The sequence below is a fragment of the Anas acuta genome, chromosome 22 (genome assembly GCF_963932015.1).
Source record: "Anas acuta chromosome 22, bAnaAcu1.1, whole genome shotgun sequence".
Lineage (NCBI taxonomy): Eukaryota > Metazoa > Chordata > Aves > Anseriformes > Anatidae > Anas > Anas acuta.
In genome coordinates this window covers 5,660,180-5,675,996 of record NC_089000.1, presented here as the reverse complement: position 1 = coordinate 5,675,996, position 15,817 = coordinate 5,660,180, and the positions used below count along the sequence as shown (strand labels likewise).

The following is a 15,817-nucleotide window of genomic DNA, read 5'->3' as shown; positions in this document are numbered from 1 at the left end:
GGTGCCGATGGAACAGCATGAACCTCCCCAAAAGGGGCTGCCCCCCCCCAACAGCGGGCCTGCTTTGTGCACCTGGCACCTGAAGCCACCTTGGGCTTCTCTCCCAAGGCAGCTGGACGTCGGGAGGAGGGAGAAAAATTAGAAATGGATCGTGGCCGGGGGGCGGCGAGGGCTCGTACGTGGACACCTGCCCACGAGCCGGGGCTGATGAATCCTCCCCGGTGCCTCCGCGGCGGGCCCCATCTGGAGAGCTGCTCTGCAATCCATTAGCAGCCTCCCGGCCCCTCATTTATCACGGGGCGAGGCGGGGGGGCCCTGGCAGGGAATTGCTGCTGCCCCGGCGGCGCGGCGGGGCCGGGTGACATGTCATTATGGCACCAGCAGCCGCGTCCCCTCGCGCCGCTGGGCACCGATTTGTCCTCATTCCCCGAGCTGCCAGAGCGGGGAGAGGTCCCTGGAGGGGGGGAGCAGGATGGGACCCCCCCAGCAGCAAGCTCCAGAGCCCCAGCTTGGGGTGCTGAGCACCTGGGGTGGCATCTGCTGCAGCCACGGGGAGCCCCGGGACTGGTTTCCCACTGGTTTCCCACTGGTTTCCCACTGGTTTCACTGGGAAGAGGGCGTCCTCCCAACGGGTTTTAGGTTCCACAGGGCAGAGCCCGAAGCGTGGCTCTTCGCCTTCCCCCTCCCACTGATATTTCCCCCAGCTGGTGCTGCGCCTTCCTGGCATCACCGGGAAGGGAAGGCGAACTCTGAGAGAAATCCTGTGGCCACGTTGTGTTTCCTCGTGTGTGGGGAGGTGGAAAATCTGCCTTATTCCCACCCAGCGGGGCTGTTTTACTCCGAGCACCTCGCCCGTGCCCAGAACAATGGAGTGATCCCCTGAGTGTGGCTCCAGTTCCTCCCTGCAGCTGCTGGAGCCCCTGTTTGTGGCTCCCCATTTTGTGGCTCTGCTGGGTGCGCTCCCCACCAGGACTTTTTGGGTGCTGTGTTCCTGGTGCTGCTCCAAAGCCTGGGGGACAAAACCTACAGAAAGGATCGTTTGGTCAGGATAAACCCCTGGGAGAAGTATTTTTGGGGGTGTTTTGTTGCTTCATGCCCTGAAGGGATGTGTTTTGGTGCAATTTGTTGCTCCGTGCCCTTTACGAGGGCCGTGTTACGTCCCTCATAAACTTTCCCCCTGCCCAGCACGGCCACGGCTGCCCAGATCCTCATCAATGACCCCGATGATGCCGTGCAGCAGCGAATTCCCCACGTTAACAACGCTTTATTTTTCCCCAAAAAGTGGCATTTTCTGGAAATGGGTTTCTTCAGTGCTGGCACAGCTGGGACCCAAGTGTGGTTTGGTGGGACCGACGGACAGACGGACAGGCAGGGGAGCGGGGCTGGGGGAGAGGAGCGCAGCCCCCGGGGCAGGCAGCATTCCGCTCTGCGGGGTGTGCAGGAACACCCCTCGGGGGTTTGTTTTTATTTATTTTTTATTTATTTTTATTATTTTTATTTTTTTTCCCCTTCCTTCTTTTCGCCGCCCTCCCCCCCATCCCTGCCCTGCAGCTGAAGAACATTAAGCACATGAAATGCATTAGCTGGGATTTTTCCTTCCCCCTGATCCCCCCCCCCCCCTCCCCTTTCCAAGCTGGGGACCTCCAGGAGGAAGAGGCCTACGAATTGACCCTGCCCAGTGCTTTAATTGACAGGTCATTAAAGATGAATGTGCGGCTGGAGAAAAATATTCAGATTGCAGGCTGCTTGTTGTCCGTGTGGGATTTTAATGATTTATGTTTCTTTCTCCTCCCCTCCTTCCCCCCCTTTTTTTCCCCCCCCCCCCTCGCCTCCGAACGCTGCAGGCACCATGGGAGGTCTGTTTCTGGATGGCGAGGAAAGCCCCGCGCTGGAAGACATCAGCAAATGGACAGTGGAGGACGTGTGCAGCTTCGTGTCCAACCTCTCCGGCTGCACCGAGTACACTCAGGTAAAGCAGCCTCCAGCCCCAGCAGCCTCCGTCCCCACGGGTGGACAGTCCGGAGCCCTGCGCTCCCTGTAGCTCGTTCGCCTTGTGAATTGCACAATAAATCCTTGCTGCTGGTGCTGACCCCAAAAGCAAAAGGGCCTGGAGCAGGGCAAGGTTGGGAGCTTCGAGCTCTCCTCCTGCGCCCGTGGGGCAGAGCAGGGACAGAGCCCGGTGGCACAAACACCCCCGTAAGCTCCACGCTCATGCGTCGCAGTGCCGCTGGTGGTGAGTTTTAAGCTCATCCTAGGATGCCTCTCGGTGTGAGGTCGCGAGGTGCAGTACAAAAACCCAACCCCGTGTTTTTGGCTTCCGCACCCGCCGGGGCCCATTATAAATGCCCCATTGAGAGCGCGCCGCCTGCGAGGGCGCAGATTCCTGAGCTGTCTGGGACGGCCTCGTAAAGGGGGTCCAGTGTGCTGGGAGGGGGGGGGAGAGAAAGCAGCAGATAGAGAGGCAAAGGGCCAGCGCCGAGGACAATCCTGCCTTTCAGCAGAGACGCATCCGAGGCTGAGAACGGATCTCAGGAGGGAGGAAGGAGCAGCGCTGGGCTTTCCGGACACGCTGCTCCAAGAGGAGCTTCCCCAACTGGCAGCCAGGGAGGGCAAAGCTCTCCTTGGGCATCCCGGCTGGCTGGAAGCTGATTGCCAAAAAAAAAGCACTTTCTCCAAAAAAAATAAGCTTGCCTCTTCAGTGCATTGGGCAGAAGTTGTGCCCCCCGTGAGTTGTTTTGAGAAGGGGGAAGCTCAGCACCCAGCTCCTGCTGGGGCTGCAGCGTGCATATAGGGCTCTACACGAGGTTCCCTTTAGGTCCTGCTGACATTGGTGTGTGCCCTGTGGAGAGTTGCAAGCAGCTCGCCCCGAGGGGATGGGGAAGCTGGGACACAGCCTTTTCTTTTCTTTATGGGAGCCTGGATTTGCCCCACAGCTCCCCGTAACTCCCCAGTGATGGGATAACTGTGCTTTCACTCCCAAATCTCTTTCCTCCACTCCCAAATCTCTTCCCTCGCCCCCTAAACCCTGACGTTAATCCCATCACAGCGTGCTTTGCTACCACCACCTGTAAACCAGGGCTGCTTTGGAGCAGACACCTGTGTGTGCATCCAGGATTTAGGAAAGGGAATGCTTCTCAGAGAGGTGGAGCACAAAAAATATTCCCTAGGAGGAACGAGAGGGATTTGGGCTCCCTGTGGCTCAAGATTTTGGCTGGCTGGCTTCTTGCAGGAGGGTCCACCATGGAGGGGAGCTCGGGGGCTGCTGCTGGTGAGGACAGTGAGGGATGGGGTCAGCAAGTCCCCGTGTGCTGATTATTTGCCAGGAGGGACACAAGCCCAAGCGAGAGGCTCCCAACCCAGGCTTGCTGCTGCCCGTGCCAACAGAGCACCCTCGGCACGGCGGCGCCTTGCCCGTGTTCCCACAACGGCACGGGGATGGGCACAGAGGATGGGAAATCACCTGGGAGCCAGTGGGAAGCGTGGAGAAATCCTTCCCGCAGCCACCTCGCCGGAGGCTCATCCATCCATCCAGCTCCACCTTGCGTGCCAGCCCCCGGTGCGCCAGCGGGGAGAAATCAATGGCTCGGCGAGACAAAGCAAAACGCTTCACGCTACCGGGAGCAGCTCTCAACAGCCTCCTGGCGGGCCCCTGCTCCCCTGCATTTTGCTGGGGGTGCGTGGTGTGAGGGGGTGGGTTGTTCCGCGCCGTGGTTAGGCGCTTAGCAGGTTTTTTTACTATGTGAAAACGCCGGCGTTCGGGGGAGCGCCAGCTCCGGGGCTGCGCGCCGCAGAGCCGCCTGTTCCCGTCTCCAAAGCCACAGCTGCCGGGGAGGTCTGGCAGCGGCCCGCAGGCTGCTGCTGCCAGGAAAAGCCAGCGAGAGCGTGGTGGTATGCAGTGCGTGTAGAGCTCAGGCAAACAAGAAGGTTTCAGCAGAAAAACCCCAAAGTCGCTGCTCCCAGCCCCCGACAACCTTCGGCTTCGTCCCCGCCGCGGGTTGGGACCTGCGGGACACCCGAGGGCGACGCTGTTCTCACTTGGAGGCTTTTTGTGCCGGGTTTTAGCGGCGAGCGAAGGGAGGCTGCTGGCTCCCGGCCACGCTGGCTTCGCAGGGAGGAGAAGAAATGGGTATATTAAGTTTCCTGAGGTCAAGGAGCAGAAACACGCTGCAGTCATGGGCGGCTTTGCTGGTGGAGTCCGGCAATAAAATAAAAAAAAGGCTCACGGCTGCTCAGCTGCCGCTCTGAAGGGATGGCTCTGGGCTAGGGGCTGCTGAGAAAGAAGCCTCTAGAGGAAAATAAAATCTCCCCTCGCCGTGCTGCTCAGTGAGGGCACTGCTGTGCGAAACCCCCCCGCGGCGAGGCGGCAGCATCGGGCGGCTCGTTTGGGCAAGCCTCCAGCGCGAGCCGGGGTGCGAAACGCTGCGGAGCAGCGCTGTGGTTGGGCTAAAAAAAATACTAAAAGCACAACAAAACAGGCCCAGAGCTGACATCCCCCGACTGCTGGCAGCTTCTGCTCGCGCTACGGAGCTCGGGCATCCGGAGCAAGCCCCTGGGGGAGCCTGGTGCAAGCACAGCCCTGCTGTGCCTACAAGGACCGGGGCTGTAAGCTCACGTTGCAGCATGTGCTGGGTGGAAAACTCCTGCACAGACCTCACTGCAATACTGTTGGGCTGTCGGGTCAGCTTTTTCCAAATAGCCACAAAAAAACAGTGTGTGATGTAGGATTTGTCAACAATTTAGATTCGTATGGTGTCGTCTGTCCTTTTTTTGGGGTTTATGTGTTGGCTCCTGGCTGTGGATTCAGGATGTAAACGCTGCCCGTGGTGAGGGATCTCTGCCCCTCAGCCCTGAGCCTGGCCCCGTTTTCCCGCAGGTATTCCGCGAGCAAGCGATCGATGGTGAGACCCTGCCCCTCCTGACGGAAGAGCACTTGCTGAACAACATGGGGCTGAAGCTCGGCCCCGCGCTGAAGATCCGCTCTCAGGTAGGAGCAGTCCCACTGCCGGGCGGTAGCAAGGGGCACACGGTCAGGCTGTCCCCAGCTGGAGCTGGTTTAGTGGCTGTAATTTTCCGAGTGATAATCGTTCAGTTATTTAATTTGGGTTTCAGGAGCGCGTGTGCTGGGCTCCAGAAATGGTGCGTGTGCTCATCCATCAGTCAGGCAGCTCTTCCAGGGCAGACAGCGCGCAAATAGCTCAGGACGGGGATGCAGAGGGAGCCTAAATCGACCCCGGCGAGGTGCTTGTGGCGAGGGAGAGCAGCTGCAGCCAGGCAGGGGAGGCAGAGGATGCCAAATCAGCTCCACCTGAAATAGGCTGCGGGGCCTCGAGCGGGTGATGCCATTTCGGGAGATGTGTTTTTGTTCTAGACCGGCTGCAGGGCCTCCTGCTGCTCCTTTCCCTTGTGTCCCAATGGCTCTGGGCAGCTCCGTTTTGGGGAGCTCGAGGCCCCGAGGCGTCTCGCAGGCTCAGCATCAGCTGCTGGGCGCTTTCCCTCCCCAGTAACATCAAGCTCTGCCCCTCCTCGGCCGTGCTAGCACAAACCTGCTGCCTGTTTATTTCCTCCTCAACAGATCGGTTTGCTCCCATAGCACTATTTCTTTAAAGCAATGCCAATCCTCCCCAAAACACCTTTTTTTTTTTTTCTTTTTCCTTTTTTTTCTCCTGCCTTGGCTCCCAGCTGCCCGTGGAGGTTTGCTCGCGGTCACAGCGACCCCGTTACAGCTGCCTCCAGCTCCTCTTGGACACGAAGCTGGCTGAGCAGCTCTGCTCCAGCTGTGTTTTGTTTTCCCCAAACCCATCCAAAAACCAGCACCCAGCCCCTAGCACACGTCAGGACCAGGTGGGGCTGCGGGATGCCACCGGGCTGCACACGGAGCATCCCTGCCCTGATCCAGGAGCCGTGCGTTTGTTAGGTTATGTTAAAACAATGAGGGAGCCTTTACGGCTTTCCCTGCAGCCCTCACTGTTTACGAGGGGGCTAATAAAAAGGTTCTGTGGGCAATTGTTCCCCGTGGGTCAATTCAGTAGGAAATAAAACTCGTATGTTTCTTAAAAAACAGGGAATGCCAAATAGCTCGCAGACACACCGAGCGTGGATGTGGTAGGGGGAGGAATATGAGATAGGGGCTGAAGCTCGAAAAACCCTGCTTCGATTTAATCAATAGTGTTTAAAGTTCTCTAATAAGGCAGGGGCTGGGGGGGGGTAAGTGGGGGAGCAGAGCCCTGATGTTGCTCCCTGCATAATGCCCCGGTTGTCTGGCTGGAGCACAAGCCGGTGTTTTTGTTTAAGCCTAAATGTGAACCAGCTGTGTAGGTGCTGGAAAGTTGTGAGGCCTTTGGCCCTCGCTGGGAGGCAAGAGCTGCTGCAGGAGGGTTTTCTCCGGAGCTGCAGCAGGGAGAGGCTGCAGGCTTACAGCTTCCTGCGCCGCTAACAGAAGCCACCCTGTAGCCAGATTGCTTTTTTTTTTTCCCCTCTTCCCATTAGAGCAATTCCTGCTCTTCAAAAGTGTTCAGCGGGTGCTGGCCTGTGGCTTTGTAGCAGTTTTGGGGCTGGCAGAAGCGTTCTGGTGAATTGGGGGTACCTGTTAATGGGATGGGATGAGGCAGGTGTTGCCAGCTGGCTGCACCCCGTACTGGAGGCAGCTGCCCAGGGGGTGACCCCAAATGGTGCAGCAGGGTGCATGGGGATGGATGCGTCCCACTGCCAGGTTTCACCTGAGCACAGTCACACGTGGCTGTGCAGCCTTACCTAGCACAGCCTCCAGGTTTCCACAGCCCCTTTCTGAGCCCTGAGCATTTCACGGGTTGGATTTGGGTCAGCGTTGGGGTTTCGGGCTTGCTTTCAGCCTGGAGCACAGCGAGGCCATCAGCGTGGGACACACGCAGGACACGCTGCAGGAGGGAGTCCTGCACTGCCCATCCCAGCACAGCTTTAGCCTGCGAGATGTGAGCAGGGCTCCAGCTCCAGCACCACTTTGGGGCCGTGCTCTTTGTGAACCATGCCCCAAAGCACCTGGCACCAGAGGGAACGCGCTGGCTCAACAGAGCCCTTTAGGAAAAGGGAGAGGGGGAAGAATCTTCCCGGATCTTCTCCAGCAATGCACCAAGGGGGTTTTGGTGCAGCAGGAACAGCAGCTCTTCATTTAAATGGTGTCACTTCCCTGGATTTGGGTCCCTTCAGGTTTCAGCCCCTGGGGTGCTGCAGGACTGCACAGCCCCTGGGGCTTTCCCGAGCTGGGTTGCACACAGGCTCAGCCCTTTAACCCCTGTGTTCACTTTCTGTTTGTTTCCTAGGTGGCCAAGAGAGTGGGCCGAGTGCTGTACATGGCCGGCTTCCCCATGGCTTTCCCTCTGCAGCCCCCTGGTTTGAGGCCCCCGGAGCGGGACCTGCCCCCCGCCGACCTGCGGCCGTCCTCCACGGGCAGCGTGGCTTCGCCCTTCAGCAGCGGGCTGCCCTCGGCCAGCCGCATCTCACCAAAGCAGGAGAACGGCAACCCCGCCATCCTCGCCGGGCTCAACGACACCACGAAACCTCCCTCCTAACCGCCGGCCGGCTCGGGGCTGCTGCTGGAACTGAGCTTCGGCTGGGGGAAACTCCAAGGGAAGGCGGCGCGAGAGCAGGAGAGCCTCCCTCGGCGCCAGACACGGGAGCGAGGAAGGGAGGGTTTTAAGGTTTGGTTTTGGTTTTTTTTTTTGGATGCATTTGCTTTTTGTTTAAAAAAAAAACTCACGGAAGTTTTAAAAACTGTATAAAGGGAAGGAAAGAAAACTATCCAAAGATGTTTTTCGAGGCAAGACGAGTGAAGAGGAAGATGATGGTGGAGGACGGCGGCGGTGCCCTTCCCTTCCACGCCCCTTTGCGCTCCCCAGGCTGATGGAGAGCTGGGAGCAGGGAGGAAAAAAAAAGCTCCTCTTTGCCTTCAGAGCCACACGGCTGGCAGCAACTTCTGGCAGTGACTCGGAGCAGGGCCAGGGACCGGGCACTGCTCCTCCCACCGGTACTCAGCACCCCTGAGGGAAAAGGAAACCCACGGAAACGGCAAGCGAGCGCCTTCCCAAGCAGCTCCTCCTCCCGGGAAACTGTCCTCAGTTCCTCATTCAGGTGTCTATGCATCTCTAGCGACTTTTAAAACAATACCAAAGACAGACAAAAAAAAAAAAAAAAAAGAAAAAAAAATAGAAAAACTTAAAAGGCAAGTTCCGGTCCATGTTTACTTCAGTGTGGATGGTACGGCACAGGCGGCGCGCGGCCCCTCGGCTGGGGGCTGCCCTCTCCCCGGCGCCTTTTCCTTGCAGCACACACCCAGGAGGACTCTGCTCCAGCCCCGCAGAGCTGCTTTTTTTGTTTTTTTCCCCTTGTTTTGTTTTAAAGAAGAAAAAAAAAAAAAGGAGTGTGTGTGCTGATTTGGGACGGAGGGTCACAGGCCTCACTCCAGCGTGGCCCTCTCCCTCTTGTCGCGTGTCCTACGGACTCATTTCTACGTTTGGGTTATTATTATTTTTGTTCGTTTGTAGGGTTGGTTTTTGTTCCTTTTAAAGCCTTGTTACAGAGGTGGATGTAGTTGCACATTCTGGCCTGCTGTGGACCATGAGACGGATACCTGTGCGTTCCCAGAGGAGGGGGAGGGATGCTGGGGGGGGTCAGGCTAAAAAAAAAACAAGGGGCAGAGTTTTTACTACTGTGAACGAGACGGAAACTCCTGGGGGTGACCTCCTGTGACTTGTACAGTTGTGAGCAACAATCACATGTGGTACTTTTCTCTCTCTCTCTCTCTCCCCTCTTTTTTTTTTTTTTGTTTAAACGTTGCACGTGCTGCCGTTTTTTCTTACAAAAATAGCTTGGTGGTACATTAGCTTCTTTATATTGTAAAATAATAAAAAAAAAAAATTGTCATTATCCATCACATCACGATAAAAATGCTTTCCAGCAATCAGTTTAAATAAAAAAGAAAAACACTTAATTTACAAATGGTACCTGGCTTCCTGAGCCCCTCGTGGATGGGTCCTTTACCCACGAAGCCTCTTTCATCGTGTGCATGCTGCTGGTGGTGGGAACCCGGTGTTAAATGGCAAAAAAACCTCCTTGCCCAGCAAAGTTAAGGGAAAGGAGGCAGGAACAACCCCTTTCTTTTGGAAGAGAAGGTAAGTTCAACCTTTTTCTTGCAGTTAGGGCCCTGCAAGCCTCATCCCCGCAGCCACATCCCGGCTGTCACCGCCTGGGGACAGCGGCTGCGTTACCAGCCTGGCCCCTCAGTGTGGAGCAATCCCGACCCCTGCTAAAGCAGCAGGTGCTCAGCCCCCTCAGGGCTCTCTAAATAATAAATAAATAATAATAAATTATTGATTTCTGGGGATACTCCCTCCTCCTTAGGGGATAAAGGATATCTGGGCGCGTGTTTAGGGACAGGACTAATAATTATTTTAACTACAGCCAGGGGAAGAAAGAAACCACAGCGCCCTTTCTACCCCCTAAGCTCCAAAAAAACGTAATGAACTTTGAAGGAAACAGAGCCAGTTCCCCCACAGCCCTCCTACAGCAGTGATTTACCCGTTACCTGCACAGCAAGGATGTTTGGAAGCAGGAGAGGAGCAGCACGGGGTGCAGGGCAGGAAGAGCAGAATTACAGCTTGGTGTGGGTGTCGCTCAGGGATGGGGTGAGAGGGAGCACAGCAGCCGGGCTGCGCAACACGTGGCTTGACTGGTCCTTTTTGGCTGCAGTAAGGGAACGTTTCTGAGCTGTGGTTAGTTCTGCTCCATGAAAATAGCCCTTAAAAATACAGATTTTTAAATGTTTTAAAGAAAACAGCTCGTCTTCTTGCGGTGTGCCTGGAGGGGAGCACGTAGGCAGAGCAGCAGGCAGTGATGAACAAGCCCGTGCAGGCAGCTTGGCCACCCCGGTGCTGACACCGAACGGGGACAGAGAGGAATAAAGATAACATTCAGCCCTGCCCCTCTCTCCTCCTTTCCAAGAAATCTGCATGAAGAAAAAAAAAAAAAACCTTGAAAGGCACGGTTAATTTTCAGGAGTGTTTTTTTTTTTTGTCAGATCACTCTGAGAATACTTAAACCTGGTTTTTAGGGAGGGCTTGCAGGGCTCACAGCTGGCAGCCAGGCACGTTCCCAATGCCACCACGGGTGACACCAGGACTGTCACAGCGCACAGGAGCACCCTGGCTACCCCTTAGCTCACCAAGCACGTGGCTCTGGGGTCTAGCCAACAAATCCTGGGCAAATCCTACAATTTTTCTGATGTGAAAAGCGTATTTCCTACGTTATTACCTTGGCCTCCTTACTCCACCCTGCTCCCACACCTCAGGGCTGGTTATTTCAGGTTCCCACACACTCAGCATCCTTACAGCCTGGGCATCTGACTGAGCTGCCTCGGATGTCCCCGATAAAAGCTTTCCCTTTGCAGCGAGGACACAAAGCTCCAAACGCTCTGCGCACTCCTTGAGGACCCCTGGCTAAAAAGAGGGTTTGGGGAGAAAGCCCGGAGCAAACCGGGGAGGCTGGACAGGCAGGAGGCCCCTCAGACAAAGGGGCTGCTCCTTCCCCTGGCCAGCAGAAGCTGAAATGGGAGCCTACGTTATTTAAACCAGATTTTAATGAGGGCTTTTTATTACCTACGCCGAGCAGTTTTACTGGCTTTGAAGTGCCCCAAAAAAAAAACACGTTACCAAAAATATATAGAGTCTGTAGAAAAAGCTTGAGAAGTCCAAGCGGCTGCTGCGCCGTGTCACCCTAACAGTCCTCGGTGGCACCTGGGGATGGGTTCCCCCCCTCCTTACCACCTCCTGGAGCCCAGCTGGAGGTGCTGGAGGCTGGGGGAGATCCAGCGGGGCTGTAAGGGCCCGGAGGTGCTCAGTCCTCGTCGGAGAACGCCAGGTCCTCCACAACGTCCTCACCGCCTTGCGCCAGCTGCTCCAGGTCAGCCCGCGACAGCCCCCGGGGGCCTCTCCTCTGCTTCCGCGGGGCCTCGGTGCTGTCGTCCTCTGCGGGTGGGAAGAGAGGGAGAGAGAGAGAGAAAGAGGTGTAAATCCTGCTTTACTGGGGGGCAGGTGGAGGCAACTCGTCGCTAATTAAGCCCAGAGACTCGTTAATTTATTGGCAGCGCTGCAGCTCCCCGAGAGCGGTAGGTGAGCGCCGCAGGGCGCAGCGCAGGCACCGGGGAGGGGGGAGAGGTAACGGTGCCCCAGGCACGAGGGAGGGGACGAGGCAGGCAGTGCCCCCAGCCCTCTGAGCAGCCTTCCCCTCACGGAGACCCCTCCTGGGGGGCGAGGAGCTGCCAGAAAGGAGCTGTGACAGCCGCAAGGCTCCCAGCAGCGTGCAGGCTCAGCACCAGCCCCTGGGAGCTTCTTTCCGTGCGTCCCCTGCTCCAAAAAGGACACAAAGCCACCTCTGGCTGCCCACACCGGGCTGGATGCTCACGCTGAAAACCACACTAAAGCACCAGGTCTCCCAGCCCCCAAAGCAGGGTGATTTTTCCCTACATGTGCCTGCGTACAGAGGTGGGCAGGGAGGAGCAAGGCTGCCTCGTCCTCCTTGCCAGCGCTGCCGGAACACGCACCGAGCCCCCATCTATTCCAGGCGAGGTGGCTGGGCTGTGTGTGCCAAGCCACAGCCATCTGCCACGCTGAATCAGGCGGGTTTTGCTCTCACTTGGCCTCTTTCCCCCTTCTGCTCCCCAAACTGGTTAAAAAAAAACACCCCGGGAGCTTTTTGTGGCTGTTCCCTGCAGCCGCGCATCACACCCAAAGGCAGGCAGGGGCGCAGAGGTTTGGTCCTATAAATCCCAGGCCTAAGCAATGGCAAAAAAAAAAGAAAAAAAGGAGGGAAAAAAAATAGCAAAGGAACAGCAGAGCAGGCAGAGGAGCCCTGGCAGGCCCAGCTCCCGTCTGCTCGCGTGGCAGTGACTTGGCAGAGGCAGGCAGGAGCGAGCCCAGCCGGGGTGCAGGTGGGCTCACGAGGTGGCTGCGGCTCCGTGCGAGGGCCAGGAGGGGCTGGCACAGCTGCAGCAAAGCCTCCGGCCTCCCCGGTGGCACCGAGGAGGAGCGCAGCCTCCACACCTCGCCTGCAGAGAGCCTTGAAGCGAGGTTTCTGTGCCCTGCCGGGCTGGGCTGTACTCACTGAGTCTGTTTGAGCCTCTCTGCAGGAGGCCCCTGCCAGGAGATGAAAGGGACTGGTGGCTGCGCAGCCCTTAACCCCTTCGCTCTCTGCTCGGAGCTGGCAGGGCTCCCCGTGTGCATGCAGGGATCCCTCCTGCCTCCCCGCAGCTCACAGGGACAGGGGATGTGGCTCCTTTGTAGGATGCAAAAGGAGCCTTGGGCTCCCAGCGCTGTCAGGAACATCCCTTCCCCTTTTCCTAGGAGCACTACTCACCGTCGGAGTCACCGTCGTCTTCCAAATCTTCCTCGTCCTCCTCCACCTCGTACCCTCCTTCTTCATCGTCATCGTCCTCACCGTAGTCCTTGCTGCTTGCTTCGGAGCTGTCGTCATCCGACGCTGCTTTGGCTTTGGATTTCCCTGCAAGAGTTTTTACAGCGTAAACAGAAAATCAAGGGCAGCACAGGGCGTCACCACCCCAACACCCACCACTCGATTCCTCCTGCCACATCTCCCCACGAGCCTTTTGGCCTCACACCGGCGCCCAGAGAAGGATGCCCAGCACTTCAGAGGCTCTCCCCTTCCTCTGCACGGGGATTTCACCACGCAAATCAGCGCCAGGAGATGCCAAAACGCGTCCCCGGGGAGCAGCACCTCGAGCTAAGCCCGGTTTGCCTGCCCTGCCTCCCGACCTGCCCAGGCAGCTGCTTGCTCACATCTCAGCCCGCTCTGCCAGGCTTTTTTGCCCCAGCTGACCCGTGCTGCTCGCTGAGCCGGGTGCGGAGCCATCAATAAACTCCCTGCCAGCGCCGCGCCACCACCGATCCGTCAGCCCCTCGGCCCCCCGGGGCAGCCGAAGCCATGGCTCGTGCAGGGAGCCCCCCGGGAGCCGGCTGGCAGCGCTGCTGGATGCTTATTGATGGACACCTGAGCAGCTCCGGAGAGGAGAACGCGCTCATCCATCACCCCGAGCACGGGGAGGAAGCAGGGGTGGGCAGGGAGCGGTGCTGGGATGTTCCCGAAGGCTGGGACGCAGGCAGAGGTGGCTATGAGGGGATTTAGTGAGCTGCAGCCTTCCTGCGCCCCGCCGCCGAGCTGGGATCCTGCTGCCTCTCCCCCCAGATGCTTTCCTTGAGCCATGTGGGGAACTTTTTAGGCAGGTTCCACAATTTACTATGGCCCCCTCGTGGTCGGAGCCAGCGAGTGGCACCATTTTCTCCAGAGGCTCCAGACTTTCTTGGCTCACCAAGAACACTTCCAGTGTCACCTGCTAGAAAATAAATCCATCCCAAGTGCATGCAGAGAGAGGGAAACTGTTCTTCCATCAAAGGTTCTTGTTCTGGTAACCAGCCCCTGGGCTAGCTGCTGTTTTGCAGTGATGTATACGGTGAAAATCAAGCCCACTGCCAGGTAGATAAACATTTTTGCTCCTCTTTTCCACGTGGGGAACAAAAGTTGGATTTCTGCATCTCTGCCCACCGTGCAAAAAAGGCAGCAAACGCTCCTACGTTCTCCAAGGCTTTGGGTCAGGCATGGAAAAAAAAGGACTAAGGCAGAAGCCAAGGGTTTAAAATGAGCTGGGGTGACAACGTGGGAGAGGGAGAGGAGGAGGAAAGCCTCCCAGCTGCCTTCTGTCACTCTGAAAAGCCACCAGCGTGCTGTGCTCCCTCTCCACGTCACTCCCCCTTTGAAATGAACATGCATCTCCCTCAGGGCAGCAAAACCTGGCGAGGAGAGGCGTGCCCAGCCCTGCAGCCCTACCTTTTACAGCAATCCCCGTGCTCTCCTCATCAGAGTCAGTGTCCAGCTCAAAGAGCTCCTTGAATTCCTTCTTGTCTTCCTCCTTCCTTTCCTCTTGCTTCTTACGCTTAATTTCGGGGAAGTTCAAGTCTTCAAGCTGGGAAAAAACAAAGAAAACACCAAACCAATGTTAAGCACGACCTTAATTTGTACTTTTTACACACAAAATGCTGAGCTTAAATGCAGGAACTTGGCTTTGCCCTGCCTGTTGGGTCTGCCTGCTGCCAGCCAGGGACACAGGGAGGGATACCTCTGGAGAAGAAACTTTCCAGCAGTGCCCAAAACCGTGGCAGCTCTCACAAGCTGTCTTCTTGGCCCTAAATTTCAGCCAAGGTGCTTCAGGTCTGTCCCTGCCACGTCTTGCCCTGTTGCTAGCCCTTCTGGAGATCAATGGGCCAAGCCTTGCTGCTGCAGCCCCAGCCAATATCAATGCCATTAAGTACTTGCAATTGACACCACCTCGCTGCTCTTTACACCTCTCCGGAGGGGGATTAGGGGGAGGATTTACTCGCCAGGGCTCGGGCCAGCAGGGCGAAGATAATCAGAATGCAAATTAAATCCCAAGTGCTCTCTGAACATCAGCTGCCCGCTGCCTGTGCCTGGCTGCACACCTCCTGGGAAGCACTCATGCATTAGCACACATTAGCTTGCTTGGAAACATTCGCCCTGCGACTAATAACTCATTTGCTCTCTCCCACCCCTCGACGCTCTCCTCTCCGACCACGGCCACTGCTTCACCCCTCCCAGGGAGAGGCAGCGTTTGGGAGGGTGCAAGAGGCACAGTGTTTGTTCCTGCAGACAGCTCCAGCAGTTATTCCCGACCTGAAGGGAGAAACTTCATCGTGGTTACGGTCCCCAGCTGGGCAGTATTGATTCCAGGAGCTGAGAGCTTGCAGCACCACGACGGAGAGCCAGAGGCTGGCTGGAGAAGGGGAGAGGGGAGCAAAGAAGGCTCCTGGTTTGAAATCACCATCCCACCTGCTTTTTTCTGCTACCAGACTTCTCCTTCTGCTGGCCCTGCAGAGACCTCGGTGCTGGGAGGATATGTGAAGGGAGAAAGCAACCTGTGGGTGCTGGGACACGGAATCACCGCACTGCCCTGATGCTGGCAGCCACGGGCAGCACCTTTGGGTGCTCCCTGCCAAGATCCCTGCTGGCTGCAGCCCTTGCGTGGCAGCTATCGCTCCTCAGCAGCTCCAAAAATAAATGCAAAAATCATTCAGGGGCTCCTTCTCCTTCTGCAAGACCTTCTGAGTGTCCCTAGGAGTGCCCTCAGGACCAACACGCAGGCAGCAGAAATCCCTCCCAGCTGCACAGCGACCACAAAGCAGGGGAGTGAGGACCTGCCCCGAGCCTGCGCCCGCAGATCCAGCCCGTGTTCATCACGCAGGGGCAGTAATTAGGTAATTTGGGGGCCAGTCTTTTAATCCCCAGCTAGAAGGTCGCTGCAGACCGAGTCTCACGAAGCCGATTAGTCTGCATCCCATTAAAAACCTTTGGGAAAAGCAAAGGGAACGGGCAGACGGGGTCAGCGTTGTTATATAAGGCGAGCTACAGCTCGGAGCAGCTGAGAGCCAGGCTGATTTTTTTCTCTTTTTTTTTCTTTTTTTTTTTTTTTCCCCTGTTATTATTTTTCCCCCCAATGGCTGCTAATGGGACATGGATTTTCCCAGCCCTAATGGGCCTCATGGTGTTCACTCTCCTGCTGGGGCTCACAATGCTGCATCATTAAGCTAGCAGCCCCCACCGAGAGAGACAACAGCCCCATTCAGCACGCCGAGATGTCAGGCAGCCTCAGAGCTTTCTGAAAGCCAACTCCGAAATCTCTCTCCACGCTTTATCTGTTCAGCCCGCTTCCTCCAGGGGAGAACAAGTCCCTGGCCCTGCCCTCCAACTTCCCCTGGTTTCCCAA

General features: G+C 56.9%; 2 protein-coding genes across 3 annotated transcripts in view; one reads left to right on the top strand and one right to left on the bottom strand.

The window, feature by feature from the left end:
• SAMD11 (sterile alpha motif domain containing 11) overlaps window positions 1–8,970 on the top strand; it is a 102,457-nt gene extending 93,487 nt beyond the window's left edge. For both annotated transcript variants that reach the window (XM_068658908.1, XM_068658907.1), the window contains 3 exons: window positions 1,845–1,969; window positions 4,874–4,984; window positions 7,296–8,970. In XM_068658908.1, the coding sequence (XP_068515009.1) occupies window positions 1,845–1,969; window positions 4,874–4,984; window positions 7,296–7,544 (485 nt within the window). In that variant the 3' untranslated portion in view covers window positions 7,545–8,970. The remainder of the gene's footprint in view (window positions 1–1,844; window positions 1,970–4,873; window positions 4,985–7,295) is intronic.
• A 1,618-nt stretch (window positions 8,971–10,588) lies between these two features.
• NOC2L (NOC2 like nucleolar associated transcriptional repressor) overlaps window positions 10,589–15,817 on the bottom strand; it is a 32,682-nt gene continuing 27,453 nt past the window's right edge. Inside the window, exons 17-19 of the mRNA XM_068658909.1 lie at window positions 13,867–14,002; window positions 12,382–12,525; window positions 10,589–10,994 (exon numbers count right to left, since the gene is read on the bottom strand). Of these exons, the coding sequence (XP_068515010.1) occupies window positions 10,864–10,994; window positions 12,382–12,525; window positions 13,867–14,002 (411 nt within the window). The 3' untranslated portion in view covers window positions 10,589–10,863. The remainder of the gene's footprint in view (window positions 10,995–12,381; window positions 12,526–13,866; window positions 14,003–15,817) is intronic.